Source organism: Microcaecilia unicolor, chromosome 5 (assembly GCF_901765095.1).
Source record: "Microcaecilia unicolor chromosome 5, aMicUni1.1, whole genome shotgun sequence".
NCBI classification, from domain to species: domain Eukaryota; kingdom Metazoa; phylum Chordata; class Amphibia; order Gymnophiona; family Siphonopidae; genus Microcaecilia; species Microcaecilia unicolor.
Genome location: NC_044035.1, coordinates 149,392,300 through 149,408,623, shown reverse-complemented (window position 1 = coordinate 149,408,623; position 16,324 = coordinate 149,392,300). Strand labels below are relative to the sequence as shown.

At 44.5% G+C, this 16,324-nt stretch overlaps 1 protein-coding gene across 1 annotated transcript in view; it reads right to left on the bottom strand.

The window, feature by feature from the left end:
* CDH23 (cadherin related 23) overlaps positions 1–16,324 on the bottom strand; it is a 1,475,307-nt gene that overhangs the window by 1,441,538 nt on the left and 17,445 nt on the right. Inside the window, exon 2 of the mRNA XM_030204991.1 lies at positions 1,899–2,041. Within this exon, the coding sequence (XP_030060851.1) occupies positions 1,899–2,041 (143 nt within the window). The remainder of the gene's footprint in view (positions 1–1,898; positions 2,042–16,324) is intronic.

The window sequence follows — 16,324 nt, the reverse complement described above, 5'->3', positions numbered from 1 at the left end:
AATTAGATTTAATTGGCATTTACATACGATCGGAAAAAGGGGATGTAGAAATGTGAGGGACATGGCCGTAATGGGGGTGTTCCTAAAATTAATGCACATTGTTATAGCACAACGGGGATACGTGCCTAATGTAGGTACATACATTTGCACCATGTTTCAGTTGGTGCAAAATGGCCACACCTAAAGTTAGGCGCGACTCCTGGGCATAAGCCCTTTTCTACTAAGTTACAGTATTCTGTAAGTTATGCACATGAATGGACTCTCCCAAGTTCCATCCATGTTCCTTCCCTTATGAAGACCCCCTTGCACTTATACATGAAGGCAATGGTACACAGGCAGTTGCAGAATAGTGCTCAGCGTGCAGCTAGTGTGCGTTCAAGTGCTAATATTCTATAACTTAAAGATGCAACTGGTGCCTATCTTTAGGTGATGTTATGACCCGGTAGTGGTGAGCCCCTGTGCCCCGACTGAGCACGGCAGAGATGGAGTGACACCGCACTCGGTCAGGCAGCCAGACAACCCCTAGCTTCACCTGGGAAGCGACCACCGTTCACCGGGAGTTGAGCCCCCAGCTGCAGGCGGCCACCAGGACTTCAGGAACCGGCGGGGTTGCACAACCGCTGACCAGGATAGCAGGAAGCAGACACTGTCCAGAACCAGTACTCCAACAGGCAAAGAAATAGTCAAATCAGTCCAGAGTCAAGGCAGGCAGCAAACAAGCGAAATCTGAGATAACTAGCCAAGGTCTGGTACACAGGAAAAAACAGGAATAGAAGGCAGTCGGTGAACAGCACTCCGACAGCAACTCCTCAGAACAAATGAGGCTGAAGCAATGAAGGCCTGGAGGCAGTGCTTTAAATAGTGAGGAAATCTGAGCAAACCACACTCAGGTGAAGCCAACATGGCTGCCCCCATAGGAGATCCTCCCAAGACCAAATATGGAGTTCCTTCCTGATCTCGTTTACACAAGATGGCCGCCCCCTCCTGAGCTAGCCAAGATGGCTGCTGCCTGTGCTCTAAGCCGGATGACGGCTGCCAGACGTGGGAAACTGAAACCGACCCATCCTGGAGAAACATCAAAAAGCCGGCTAGCACTGCCAGACCGCACCTCACCGGCGAATCAGACGCGCAGGCCTGGAATCAGGTGAGGAATGTAACGTGACTAGAATGAGAGGATAACTTATACAATACTACAAACTATGTGCCTATCTCCAGTGTTTAGGTGCAAGCACGCACACCAGCTCTAGGGCTAGTGTAAGTGCATGGCCTAAATTGTAGGGAGCTGATATTCAGACTATTGAAGGCAGCCAGGCTAACTCCCGCAGTCGGTGGTGAGGCCGGATATTCAATGCTTGGCTGTTTTTGGTGACCGGCATTGAATATCCGATTTATTTTTGGCCAGTTTATACTTAACCAGCCAAGTCAATATTCAGCGCTAGCCGGCTAAGTTTATAGCAGCCAAAGGTAGGCCTGCTATTTGGGAAGCCTGATTTGGCTGCCAAACTTAGCCGGTGATGTGGTGAATATTTGTGGATAGCCTGTTATATCACATGGTATAACTAGTTAGCTGCTAAGCCTGACCGGGAATAGCCAGTTATCTCCAGCTGAATATTCAAAGATAGCTGCGTAAGTGCTATTTAACCGGGCAGGAGCCATTCCTGGCCAGTTAAATAGCACTGAATATTGGGGGGTAGGAATGTATTTCACCTGTGAGGCTAGTATTCCATACAGGAAAGTAGGCACCTGCTTTCCTTGATAGTTGCCACCAGTTGTAGAATTACTCCATTCATGGCTTCTAGTTGGTAATGAGTTTTTGCCATTATTAACATGCAGGATATGCACTATCAACTCAGGAGTGAGAACATCTTTCTAAAAGTGACTTTTTAAAAGCTGAATACCTCTCTGTCCAAGGGTTGCCTTAGCCACACTACTCCAGTCTCACTTTCCACAGCAAACACCCTTCTGGCCTCCTCCCCAACTACTCCGAACACCAAGGGGTCATCATCCAGATCCTCTGCGAGTAACTTGGTGACTGAGGTACCTGAAGAGCAATAGAAACAGAACAATGAGGAAGGACAGAAAAAAAAAAAAAAAGCGCATACTGTTTGTTGTAGACTTACAAAAGGGAAATGTCTTTTCTTTGGATTTTAGATACCAAATACCTGAAAAAAATGGGAAGGGGTTGAACACAGCCAAGGCCATCACAAGCTGTCCTGAAAGCTGTAATTTCTCTGACTTTTCTGATATGTTTTCACACAATTATCTTGAGGGGAAAATCTTCCCTATTCTGCATTCTAAGCAGCCTTGCATGAGGCTGATGGCCTTTCTTTTCTTCATCTCACCATTTCTGAGTCTCTTTGTCCCTATGCAATTGCAAATGACCTTTTAACAACAGCAGTAATTAAAGGTACAATTGCATTATTATTTTGTAAAGACCAGATCTGCACTTCAGCTGCCTTGGCACTGCATAATTTCCAGAATTAAAATAAAATAGACTTGACTTCTGCTGGAACTTGCCTCTAGTTGTCTGTTATACCCTACCTAATGCTAAAACACATCAACACACTTGTTCCTACCACCTTAACTGACATGAAGCCCCATTTTGAACAGACCAAATGAGGAATTGGAACATCCAGGTCAGGCATTCACCTTTCCTTTGGTATTTTACAAAAGACTGCAAAACGCAGAGCTTTTTGTAAAATGCACAGGACATGCTGACATGGGTAATGGCATCACTGGGCAGCCACCATATATAATTGCTGGTGCTTATGCACTGAAGCGGCAGTTTTCCAACATTCACCTGCTGGTATTTAAGGGGTGAATTCTATATATGGCGCTGAAAAAAGCACTCTTCTATAAGCCATGCTTACAATTAGGTGCAGCCATTTGCACCAAGTGAAACGTGGTGCAAATATGCACCATCTCCCCTCATTCTATAACAATGTGCATAAATGTTAGGAACACCCCCATTCTGCTCATGACCCTCCCATTTCCGTGCCCCCTTTCTGAACTCGCACGTAAAATTTAGGCACGGATCCCATGCCTAAATTTAAATGCGTAAATTCCAATTACATTTAACTAGTGCCTATAATTGATTGTTAAGCCAATTATTAGCGCGAATTAGCTCATTATTCAATTAAACTGCATGCGTCCAAATTTGCATGTGTAATTTTAGCGACTTTTATAGAATTAGGGGGTTGTATAGTGGCCGGATTTTTAAAAATGACACTACAAGTGCTGCCAGTTAGCAAAGGAGGCTTCAAAGGTGGTTTTCTGTACCTTTAATGACTATAAAACTATAGTAGAGGAGTGGCCTAGTGGTTAGAGCACCAGTCTTGATATCCACAGGTGCTCAGTATAAATCCCACTGCTGTGATCTTGGGCAAGTCACTTAACCCTCCATTGCCTCAGATACAAACTTGGATTGTGAGCCCTCCAGGGACAGGGAAATGCCCAGTGTACCTGAATGTAACTCACCTTGACCTATTACTGAAAAAGGTTTGAGCAAAATAAAAAAAAAATAAAAACATAAATATACAGGCGATTAAGGACATTAAACCCCTCACTCACTCAAACCGAGCAATGGCTAGAAAAAGAATTCTTATAAAAGCTATGCTCACTTTAGAGCAGGTGCAAAAATTGATGGTGAACTTCACTGGCATATAAGCACGTTCTCATTGTAGAATGGGAACTACATGTACAAACCATGCTTATGGCATAGTCCCTATGAATTTCAGCATCCTGCTCTGTTCCAAGGGTAGACAGTGATTGATTGATTGATTGATTGATTGATTGATTTATAACACATGCTTGATATACCGCATGCCGCCTAACATAGGCTTCAGTGCGGTTTACAAAAAAAATGAAAAACACAATTAAAAAATCTACAACCTTAGAAGAAAGAAAAGAGGAAGGAAAAGAAGAAAAGGGATTGTGGGGAAGTAGGGCACATCACAGAGTAAAGAGGGAACAGTGGGAAGGAAGAAAAAAGGCAGAGAGTCACAATAGGATATTTCTATGTGTAGCCTATCTACACCTGTAAATTCTGCTATTTCCAAATGGGAGGCTTTTAAAATTACCTCCGATATGTGTTTCATCTTTAAAACATCCACTGTTTCTCATCTTGCTAATAAAAAAAATTGCAATGACTTAAGCAACCTAGTATTAGAACAATTCCTCCTTTAATTAAAATGAAATGTTACTTTAAATCATTTGCATTTTTCACTTCTATATTATCATTGCCATTTCTGTAGTGCTACAAGGTGTATACAGCACTTTATAAAACACATAAGAGACAGTTCCTGCTTAAGGGGAGCTTACAATCCATTCAAAACAGACAGGCAAGACATACAACCAAAGAAAAGAAAAGGCCTTGAGTTCAAGTGGCAAGTCCTTGACTAGGAAGATCTAAAAAAAAGGGACTAGTGCTGTGATTAATTGAGGAAATGGCCATTTTATAATTGAGTAAAGCTGCAAGAATCAAAGTATCTGTGAAACTGATATAAGAAGGGTGATGTATTTGAATTACCAATTTTCTGAGGCACAACCAAAACAGTTTAAATATATTATATGCTCACAATCTAGCCCCCTCCCTTTTACAAAGCCATGCTAGTGGCTGTCACACGGCAATGCCAACATAGGCCATTCAAAGTGGTCTATGTCGGCATTACTGCACTGGCAACAGCTTTGTAAAAGGTGTGGGGGGGTAAGTTTTGCATCTGGGACAATGGAGGTTTAAGTTGCTTGTCTAAGGTCACAAGGCACTGCAATGTGAAATGAACCCAGTTCTCCTGTTGCTCAGCCTACTGCACTAACCATTAGCCTACTCCTCCACTCCAACCTGGAGAAGTGGCTGAGAGATTTTGTATCATGAGAGAGATGTGCACCAGAAAAGCAGCTTCCAATGCCCAGCTGGCTGTCCTTTTAGAGCTAGTTAGGCATTTCTCTTGCCACATATGACCCAAGGTAAGCACTGTGAAGTCAAAATTCAAGATCTACCAACTAAACCTCAGTTGCTACACATATTTAACCTTGTGTGTACTGCATCACTCAAATCATTCTTCTCAGGGATCAGGAACATGTGCCAGAAATCAAAGCAGGAGTTGCCAAATTACCCACTTTGATCAGGGAGACCTTTTGGCCATTCCTAGCTTGAATGTGCATTCCAAAGCAATCTGGTATTTATAGTCACTGATCCTCCTCACTGAAATCAGTGTTGCAGGTCCTGTAATGAATTGGGATGAGGTTGCCAGAAATGTAGGATGGGTTTAAAGTCTCTGTCCTGGAAATGGGCAACCTGATAGCACTGTCCAACCCTATTCCTGGTCCAGCAAACTACTGCAGCCAGCAGAAGAAATCAGATTGGATCCCCACTGAGCTGCATTTCAGCAGTTTCCCATCTAAGCAGTCAGCTCCTAAATGTGCACCTGTCACTGTACAACATTACACATGCTCACCCAGTTAGAAAAAAAAAAGACATTTCTTGGTAATCTCAGGATACTCCGTACTAAATAACTGTTAGTTCTTGCTCTCACAGCTCTCTCACCTCCTACTGAGCTCTGTCAAGGAGTCCATGATCCATGGACAAAGATACCAGAGGTTAGCTAGAGCAGGTGCATACACCTTTATTATATCCCATTGCTTTACAAACAAATCCTATCCAATTTTTAAAGTTAGGCTCTGAGATCAAGGACTTCAATGCACTCTAACCTAAGTCACACAAGTTAACAGTGCAACTTATTTCACATGAGGTAATCTAATATCAAACCATAAAAAATAAAGCTTGAAAGAGAGATTAGTTTGTCCTGACTGGTGGCATGCAATTTTTCCTGATGGTGCTACACAGTTTGAGAGGTTCTGCTCTTATACTGGTAAACATAAAATAAGACCAGTGTCTGGGTCCTGTTGGATGATGTGTTTAAAGCCCCGGCCCATAGCAGTTACAGTTAGTGTTCTCCCAAAAGTCCACTATTGTCCTCAGTCTATTCAGGTGAGGGGTGAGTTGATAACCTTGGTGGCTCAGATGGGAGAAGGGGACTAGAACTGGGGTATGAGAAGGGGCCATGAGGGAAAATGGGGGCCATGCCTGGGGCAGGTGGGAGAATGGGTCTGGGGCTGAAAAGGGGGGCCCTAATGCAAGGCATGTGGATGAAGGGGACTGGAACTGAGGGCTGAAAAGGAGGGTAGGTGAGATAAGGGGGCTAGTACTGGGACTGAGGGCTGAAAAGGAGACAGGGAGAAGTGGCTGGGGCTGAAGCTTGGAACTGCTGAGAGAAAAGGGCTGGGGTTGAAACTGGGGGCTGAAAGGGGACAGGGAGAAGTGGCTGGGGGCTGAAGCTCGGGACTGGTGGGAGAAAAGGGCTGGGGCTGAAACTGGGGACTGGTGGGATAGTGGGGCTGAAACTGGGGGCTGAAAGGGGGGGCAGGTGGGAGATGTGGGCTAGGGCTAGAACTAGGGGCAGGTGGGATAAGGGGGCTGGAACTGGGGGCTGAGAAAAAGGGGCAGAGAGAGGGGGCAGATCCTGGATGAGAGGGAGGGCAAATGGTGGATTGAAAGGGCAGACAGTGGATGGAAGGAATAGAAAGGGCAGACAGTGAATGGAAGGGGGAGAAAGAGAGGGCAGACAGGGGCAGATGGTGGATGGAAGGGTCACAGATAGAGGGCAGATGTGGATGGAAGAGGCAGGAAGAGAGGGCAGATATTGGATGGCAGAGAGAGACCGAAGACAAATGCTGGATGGAAGGAAGACAGTGAAAAGAAGATGAGGAAAGCAGAAACCAGAGACAACAAACTGTAAATAAAATATATATTTTTATTTTTTTGCTTTAGGATAAAGTAGTATTGTAGTTGTTTTAATAAATGTTCATAATAGAACATGTAAACAAGCTAATCATTTTATTGGACTAATTTTAATACATTTTGACTAACTTTTGGAGAACAAAACCCCCTTCCTCAGGTCAGGATAGGATACTGTAACAGCACTATACTGTATTGACCTGAGGAAGGATGTTTTGGCCTCTGAAAGCTAAATGTATTAGTCCAATAAAATGGTATTATTTTATTTTCTATATTTGTTTTATTTCTATTTGTTAATTTGTAAAGTGGTGATTGGTATTTGTTAGTTTTTTCAAATTTACATCTGCTTTGCACAGTACTAGGGGACATTTTCTGTTTCTGTGGTGTTGCATTGTATGCAGAGTCTGGCATCTTGGGGGTTCAGTTTAATTTTTGTCTAAATAGAAAGTTTATGATTACTTATTCTATAGTGGATTAGGGTTTATCTGTGTTTGTGAAAAAGACATGGCTTTCAGTTGGCATTGACTGTGCAGGATCCACGATCTGTACTATTCTGTCTGGTTTCATTTTACAATAGGTAAATTTATGTTCTAGTACTCACTGTAGTGTTTAAGATGCTTTCCTTTTCCTTGTGTGACTTGTAGAAATGACTGCTTATGGTATGGTAGAATTGCTCTATAGGTCCTGAGTGTTTTGTATTCTCGGCATGCCTAGTACTGGATTTTGGAGGAGGGTGTTAAAATGTGACCAGCCCTGGGTGTCAACTACCCTAGCTACGCCACTGACTGGGCCCACAATCCTAGGAGTCCCACAGTTCCTAGAAAAACACTCATAGACTTAGAACACAAACTGCCAGGATTCTTAGTCAGTCCAAGTCAACAGAACTAATAAACTAATAGGTCTATTATCATAAAAAAGTAGAACACTGAACGGTAAAAGTGGTAAACAGCAAACAGATACAGGTAAAATAACAAGGACTCACTATTAAAACTAACTAAACACTTTTTTACTACCTAAGTAGTACATGGGGAGATCAGGAAAATAAACTGCTCACAATTGAACAGGGCCTCAGTGCAGAGCAATGTTCCATCTAAGGACCGGCCTAGCGTGTACATATATTTTCATGTAACTAACAATTTTTAAAAACTATTTTGGGCTTTTTTCATTCTGATTTTCTGTGGGAGGAAGCCTAGTCATAGGAGGTCACTGCTCTGTTCAAGAACTCATAGTCATGCACTCTGAATACAGTACGATCCACCCCAAGTGACAGCCAAATGATTGCAAGAGCCATTTTGAACTGTAATTGAAATGTACGTGCCTGCCTGTGTCTGTACATATCTCTCCCAATCAGTGTAAGAGCTCCCATGTTTGGTTTATTTTAATGATAACATCGAAAGAGAGCAATTTTCTTTTACTATATTTCCTTCTCACTTCATTTCTTTTGTGAAGTTAATTGAACTGTTCAACAAATTGAAAAGTGAAAAAAAAATCTGAGCTATCCTTGCTGGCAGATCTATAAAAGAACATTTTTATGTGAGGTATGAACGACATCTCAGACAATAAGAGAACATTACACTTAAGCCCCAGAGTATGTTTTCCCCTCATAAATAGAAACACATCCGAATCAACATGAACGTACCTAAATCTGCACTACCCAAGTTGCAAAGGACTTAAATACAAATCAAGCTATGCATCCAGTTTTTCCTACATAAGCACACAACTGTGGAATGCGTTACCAAAAGCCTTGAAAACTACGTACGATCACCTAAACTTCCGGAAAACACGAAAAACTAACCTGTTTAAAAAGGCATACCCTACCGATCCAACATAAATGCCTGATCTCTGCAACAAAACAAAAGTACGTAATGGACATAACACAGCTCTTCCGTTATATGATGTCTTAATGTGGCTGTGCCACATGAACTTTTTCTTACCACAATATCACTTTGTATTTGTTCACACTGGAGTCTGCAAACGCCTCTCCGGTACTATTTAAGCCACATTGAGCCTACAAATAGGTGGGAAAATGTGGGATACAAATGTAACAAATACATAAATAAATAAATAAGAAACAAAGGGGGTCTGCTTACAAAACTACAATAACGTTTTTCACTTACTGCATATTGGTGCAAAATTTAACACGCAGTAAGCGCAAAACCTAAGCAATAAATATGGAGGGAGTGGCAAACATCAACCCTGTATTATAGTACATGACAGACACTTACCACAAGATGGATGCATTGACAGACAGCATGGGTGTATCAGCGATATCTGCTGGTGCATTTTTCAAGCCTCTTACGGTGTAATTGCCCCCAGCCAATCTCTCTAGCATCAACCCCTCCTCCCAAAAGCACAATAGTACACCTGACCTCCACCCAACTTCTCAAAACACATCAGTAAGCTCCCTCCCTCATCAAGAGGCAGCCAACTCTCTCCCAATCACTCTTGTCCTCTCTGACAGCTATAAACTCCTAGCTGTAGTCTTGCAGTACTACCACTAGAGGGATCAAGGCAATCACACTTTATTTGGCAGCTTGACCCGTTACAATGTTTGAGACCACAGTACTTGCTGCCGCTACCAGACAGTTGCATTTAACGCCTTCTCCAATTGATTTTTTTTTCTATTACTGAGATACAGCTACTCTTTTTTTCATAGCTCTTTTATTTTTTCAAACAGTTCTTCTCCTCTCCCCTAGTAGAGGGCAGCTGATATTTGAGTTGTGAATGTGAAAATTGCCTCTCAAATTGGGCAGGGTATGTATGAGCAGTTTCTTTTTATTTTGGAGGGAGGGTGGTGAAATATTGTCAAAAAAAGTCATGCTTGGATTTTAAAGATCTTAAAATATTGTGTTAAAATGAAAGACCTTAAAAGTGATTAGTGGCTGTTATTTTTTTTTTTATCTTCCTTAACCCAATTTTGAGGACTATATAAATCTCTTTATAGGTAATGACCCAAACACAGGTCCACTCTTACTAATACTTGGATCATCAGGCATCAAAAATAAATTCATCATTATTTTATTTCTATTTGCATTGCAGTGGTATTTTATTACCGTAATTACTACTACTATTTATTATTTTCATAGCGCTACTATAAAAATGGAACTAGATTCAGTAAATGGCACCCAAATTTGGGCTCTGAAAAAAAGCCACACAGAGCACTATTCTATAAATTGCACTCTGAGTTGGGTGCTGTGGGCCAGATTCTTTATATAGTGCCTAAAATATCCGCGTGGTAAAGATTTCCACCTAATCGTATTATATAAGCTGTGCTTAGATTTAGGCCTGGTATACAGAATATGCTTCGGCAGAAATCCTAGCACCTAAAACAATGCACATCCATTTAGGCCAATGAAAATGTGGCCTAAATCCTTGCGCATAGATTTACATGCACTGGGCCATATTCTATAACTGCATGTGTAAATTTTAGAATGCCCACAAAACATCCATTTCCCCACCCATAGCAATGCCCCTTTTGAATTGCATGCATTAGAATTAAGGTGCAGTTCATTACAGAATACGCTTAGTGAATTGTGTGCATAAATTATCATTATTGCCAGTTAGTGCTCATTATTGCTTAAGTTCTGTTATCAATGCTGATTAGCTTGTTAAGCCAATTAAATTATGCGTGTTGTTATAGAATACACCTAGATTTCAGCGCAGATCTCTAAGCGCACTATATTGAATCCAGGGGCATATACAGAATATCGCTTAAAGCTGATATCCGCATCAAACTTTGTGTGCAAGGATTTGCACCATCTGAAACCTGGTGTAATTCCTGGTGCATAATTTAAGTGCAGATCCCTCAGTAACACTGTGCATGTATTTAATGAACACCCCTGACTCTCCCATGCGCCTCCCATGGCCACACTCCCTTTTAAATTGTGCACCATAAGATTTGCACACTGATCTTTATAGAATATCACCTAGAAAGATACTTGTGCAAATCCAGGATTCCTTCCAATTAATGCCAATTGTTACTACTCAATAATTGGTGCTAATTGGCTCGTTAGCCAATTTAGTGGCGCATGCATCTCAGAATAGTGCACAACTTTACGTGCCATTTATGGAATGCTGTACTCATATCTATAAAAGACAATCCCACTCATCAGAGCCTATAATTTATTCAACACAGACAAACAGGTCAAATAAAAGATTAGGGATTCTTAGGGCTGTTGAGGGGGGAGGGCAAAATTCCCTGGGTCCAGGCCCGGTGCCGGCAAGCTTCTTCTTGCTGCCTGCTTCCAGGTCTGTCCTCCCCTGCTCATGCATTCAGCCCAGGACCCAGATGATTGCATTAGCATGATATTGCGTTAATGCAATCACCCGGGTCCTGACTCCCGGCACGGACAGTGGCAGGAAAGGACAGACCATGGGAGCGGGCATGCAGGAGCCCCCCCCCCCCCCCTTGAAAGCAAAGACAGAAAGGTAAGGAGGCGGGCGGTGCATGTGGTGTGGGATGACAAGAGTGGGAAGGTGACTTGTTGCAGTTCAGCTCTGCTCCGGGCCCAGCTACATATCTCAGCGGCCCTGGAGATTCTCATTTATTATGGAAAATGATTGAAAACAACAGGAGCATGAATAGCAGAATAAAGGGTTTAGATTTTCAAGCAGCCTAAAAAAGATGAGCTTTTAGGTTGGATTTGAATAAGGCCAGAGAGGGTCATGATATACTGACTCAAGAAGGCTATTCCAGGGCATACTTAGCAGAAGCCCTTTTTTCTTCCATAATTGGGACGGGCAGCTGGAAAATGTTCATTTCCTGTTGTTTCCTGTATTGTTTCTGGAAATTTTTGTTTTAGTCATTTTTGTTTGGCCATGTTTTTGTCATGGGAGCAAAATCATAGAGTGTGCAGTCTTTTGAAAGAGGGCACACTCATTCTGACAGAGTGCGCATTGTGCATGCATGGGCAGTTGTCCCCACATGCATGGTAATTTATGCATGCACAGTGGGTGCTCTCTGTGCACAGAGTGTGCACTCTCTTGAAAGAATGCGCAATATCATCATCGAATGATAAAACATGAATTTTTGTCTTTTTTCTTGCTTCTCTTTGTTTGATAATGAAATGTACTGAAATGGTATATGTAACATAGTAACATAGTAGATGACGGCAGAAAAAGACCTGCACGGTCCATCCAGTCTGCCCAACAAGATAACTCATATGTGCTACTTTTTGTGTATACCCTACTTTGATTTGTACCTGTGCTCTTCAGGGCACAGACCGTATAAGTCTGCCCAGCACTATCCCCGCCTCCCAACCACCAGCCCCACCTCCCAACCACTGGCTCTGGCACAGACCGTACAAGTCTGGCCAGCACTATCCCCGCCTCCCAACCACCAGTCCCGCTTCCCACCACCGGCTCTGGCACAGACCGTATAAGTCTTCCCAGCACTATCCCCGCCTCCCTACCACCAGCTCCGCCTCCCGATCTTGACTAAGTCATTGTCATTTCCCATATCACTGCAAATAAATACCCATCCCTATTCTGTAATGCTAACAATGTGATGGTTAAAGCTTTACGATACCGTTTTAGATTTAGGTTGAATCACGTATCTTTTCTCTTTTGGCGCAATAGTTCCATCCTGCTCTTTGGGCCCCTACCTTAAACAGAATTGACTGCAGTGCATGATTCTTTCTTCACAACTATCCAATGTTACATAGTTTTTTCTCCTTGGCGTATGGCTCTGTCTAGATTTTGGTACTCTTAGACCAAGTCTGATCATAACACAATAATCGGGATTCCTCCTACCCAGGGACGTAGCCACGGGTGGGCCTGGGTTGGCCCAGGCCCACCCACTTTCCCTCCAGGCCCGCCCAACCAACGTCCACCCCGCCCCGAGTGTCAGCAGGTGGGGGGGGGGGTGCTCCGCTAGTGCCGCAGTCCCCATCTGCCTACCAGCTCCGTCGACGGACGACCCTCTTCTGCCACCCGGTACTCAGTGTTGCCAGGTTGAAAAAAAATGTCCCTGCCCAAAACGAGCCCAAAACCCGCCCAAAGGTAAACCCCGCCCCCAACGTCATTAACCCCACCCCCGACATACCCTCTGTCATTAACCCCGCCCCCGACGTAGCCGTCGACGTCACTAACCCCGCCCCCGACGTCGTTAACCCAGCCTCTGCGGGCCTTCTATTGGACCAAATTGGACCAATAGAAGCCGCAGAAAACCGCCCAAATCCGCAACGCGGCTTTTTAATAGCCGCCCAATTTCCTGCAGCCGGCAACAATTGCCCGCAATGGGTTGCGGAAAGCATTGGGTGGGAAACCCACAGACCTGGCAACAGTGCCGGTACTCAGCCTTAAAAAAAAAAAAAGCCGGTGAAGCGCCTCGCGTCTGCTCTGCTCTGCTGTAAAGCAAGCAAATCGCCTCGTCGCGTCGGCCCTTCAATCACTGTGCCCCGCCCTCGTGGAAATAGGAAGTTACATCAGAGGGCGGGACACAGTGATTGAAGGGTCGACGCGACGAGTCGATTTGCCTGCTTTACAGCAGAGCAGACGCGAGGCGCTTCACCGTTTTTTTTTAAAGTTGGGTGCCGGGTGGCAGGAGAATCAGCTTTCAGTTCAGTCCCCTCTCTCTCCAGGCCTCAGCAGTCCCCTGCAGCCCACAGCCACAGCACACAGGTACAGGAGCCAACATACTGAGCACAGTCTGCCACCATATACACAGACTGCACACTGTGCAACTAATTTGGGAAACTGAAGCCCAGCTGCCCAGGTAACACAAATGTTTTTTTTAATAGTTACAGTGTAATGCTGGTGGGCTTCTGGGTGGGGGGAGAGATTCGGAAGGGCAAGGGAGATGCCAGACTATGGGGAGATCGGTAGGGGGATAGGACAGGGCTGACACTAGGCTACAGGAAGGGGTGGGGGAAGGGTAGATGCTTAGCTATGGGATGGATGATGGGGCAAGGTAGGGAAGGGATGATATCGGGCTACAGTGATAGATGGGTGGAGGGTAGGGTTGATACCAGACTATAGGGATGAATGTGGGGGTATGGAGGGGAAGGGCTGATGCTGGGCTAGGGGGATGGATGGGGAAGGGAAGGGCTGATGCTGGGCTAGGGGGCTGGATGGGGGGGGGGTAGGTCTGATCCCAGACTATGGGGATGGGTGGGGGGGTAGGGAAGGGAAGGGCTGATACCAAGCTACAGGACAATTTCTAATTTTTGGTCCTTTATTCTGTAATTGATGCCAGTTGGTCTGTGTTCTGCATGTGGCCAAGCAGGTGAGAGATTCGACTGGCATGTGGTTTGTGTGGGGATATCTGAGTCGGAGTTGTCTGCCTTTTCCAATGGGATGTATTTTGCTGTTGTGTATGTTCACTGCTGCCTTTTTAAAGGTACTGTTATTGGTATTTGTGTTCAGAATTGGTGTTAAGATTTGCAACTTAGTGGCTCATTTTCAGAGCACTGACACACAAAGTACCATAGTATGGTAGACTTATGTTTGGGCAAGTTTAAGATATGGCATAATGTAACTATGTTTAAAAGTATTGTTTTTTTCAATTAGGTATGTATCCAGCTTATTTTCGAAAGAGAAAGATGCCCATATTTCGACCCAAATCGGGAGATCGTCTTTCTCCCGTGGATGAACAAATCGGTATAATCAAAAGCCGATTTTGGTCGTCTTCAACTGCAGTCCGTCGCAGGAACGAACAAAGTTGATGGGGGCGTGTCTGAGGCATGGCGAAGGTGGTTATCGGCCGAGGAGAGATGGGCGTCTTTAGCTGATAATCAAAACAAGAAGGGCGTTTTTAATGAGAATTTGGTCCGCTTTATTTGGACCCTTTTTTTTCAGGTCCAAGTCCCCAAAAAGTGCCCCAACTGACCAGATGACCACCGGAGGGAATCGGGGATCACCTCCCTTGACTCCCCCAGTGGTCACTAACCCCCTCCCACCAAAAAAAACACTTTACAAACTTTTTCCCCAGCCTATATGCCAGCCTCAAATGCCGTACCCACCTTCATGACAGCAGAATGTGTTCTATCCTGTGACAGCCTTTCCCTGGTTCTGATGTGGGTCTCGGGTGAGTGTGACACCTTTTCTGTTAAGGGCACTGCAGAGTCACATCAGCAATGCATTGTGATGGGTGTAGGGTATTGGGCTCCGTGATTCCACTAGCTTGTGTTACATGCTCACGATGTTGGTAGTTGGTAGGCTCTACTCCCATGGTGCTTTTCCCTCTGCTTACTGGGTCAGAGTGTGCCCTGTTTTGTTTCCAGTAGTCCATGAGGTAGTGGCCATTTTTGTAAGACAGTTTTAGATCCCTTTCATGTGTTAGCCACGTTACAGAACTTAGTTCTTACCTTGAATGTTGATGAAAGAGGGCATTGTACACCATTTTGCCAGCTCTGACCTACTGCTCATCTCAGTACCAGGGAGACTCTTTGCCAGTGGGGCACAACCTCTGATCTGCAGTTAACTGTGAGTAAACGTGCTTATTCCAATAAAGGACATTTTCGGAGACATTAGTCTTCAGATGTCAACTGGTGTGCCAAGATTATACAGCAGCAACAAGTCCTAGAGGCCTGCGTGTATGCAGGTCCCTGGAGCATTTTTAGTGGGTACCGCAGTGCACTTCAGGCAGGCGGACCCAGGCCCATCCCTCCTACCTGTAACACTTGTGCTGGTAAATGGGAGGCCTCCAAAACTCACTGAACCCACATGTGGGTGCCCCCTTCAACCCTAAGAGCTATGGTAGTGTTGTACATTTGTGGGTAGTGGGTTTTGGGGGAGGGGGTTGGGGGATCAGCACCCGTGGAAAGGGATCTATGCATGTGGGAGCGTTGTTTGAAATCCACCGCACGGACCTCTAGGGTGTCCAGTTGGTGTCATGGCATGTCAGGGGGGCGAGTGTACTACGATTCCTGGCCCCTCCCACGACCAAATGGCTTGGATTGGGACATTTTTGAGCTGGGCGTTTTTAGTTTCCATTATCGCTAAAAAAAACAAACGCCCAGCTCGGAAACGACTAAATCCATGGCATTTTGGTCTGTACAAACCGTATTTTTTGAAGCGGAAGATGGACACCCATTTTTTTCGAAAATACGGTCTGTCCCACCCCTTCACGTACCCATTCTTGGACAAAGACGCCCATAGAGATGGGTGTTCGCATTCGATTATGCCCCTCCACGTGATTTATGTTGATGCAGGGCAGCTGTTGGGCAGACTAATTAGAAATCCATCATCAAGTGCATTCTAAGGCACTATTTTCTAGTATCCTGAGAAACACTACCCATACTTATATACATGGTGCCCACCCATATTACCTCTGGGCCAACCCAAAATGTAAGGTCTGGCTACGCCACTGCTCCTACCACTTTCTGCCTCACACATACTCTGCGGTTTAGAACACTGACCACACAACCTCTTCAGCTGGCCTGAAGAACAGAAGCCAACTTGGAAACTGAACCTCAGTTCCCCAAATTATACTGGCTCCCTTGTCTTTATTTATTTATTGTCTCGTGAGCTGCTCAAAAAAAGGGGAGGAACGCCACGCCTTTCCCATAGGCTTCTCAGCTAGAGCCA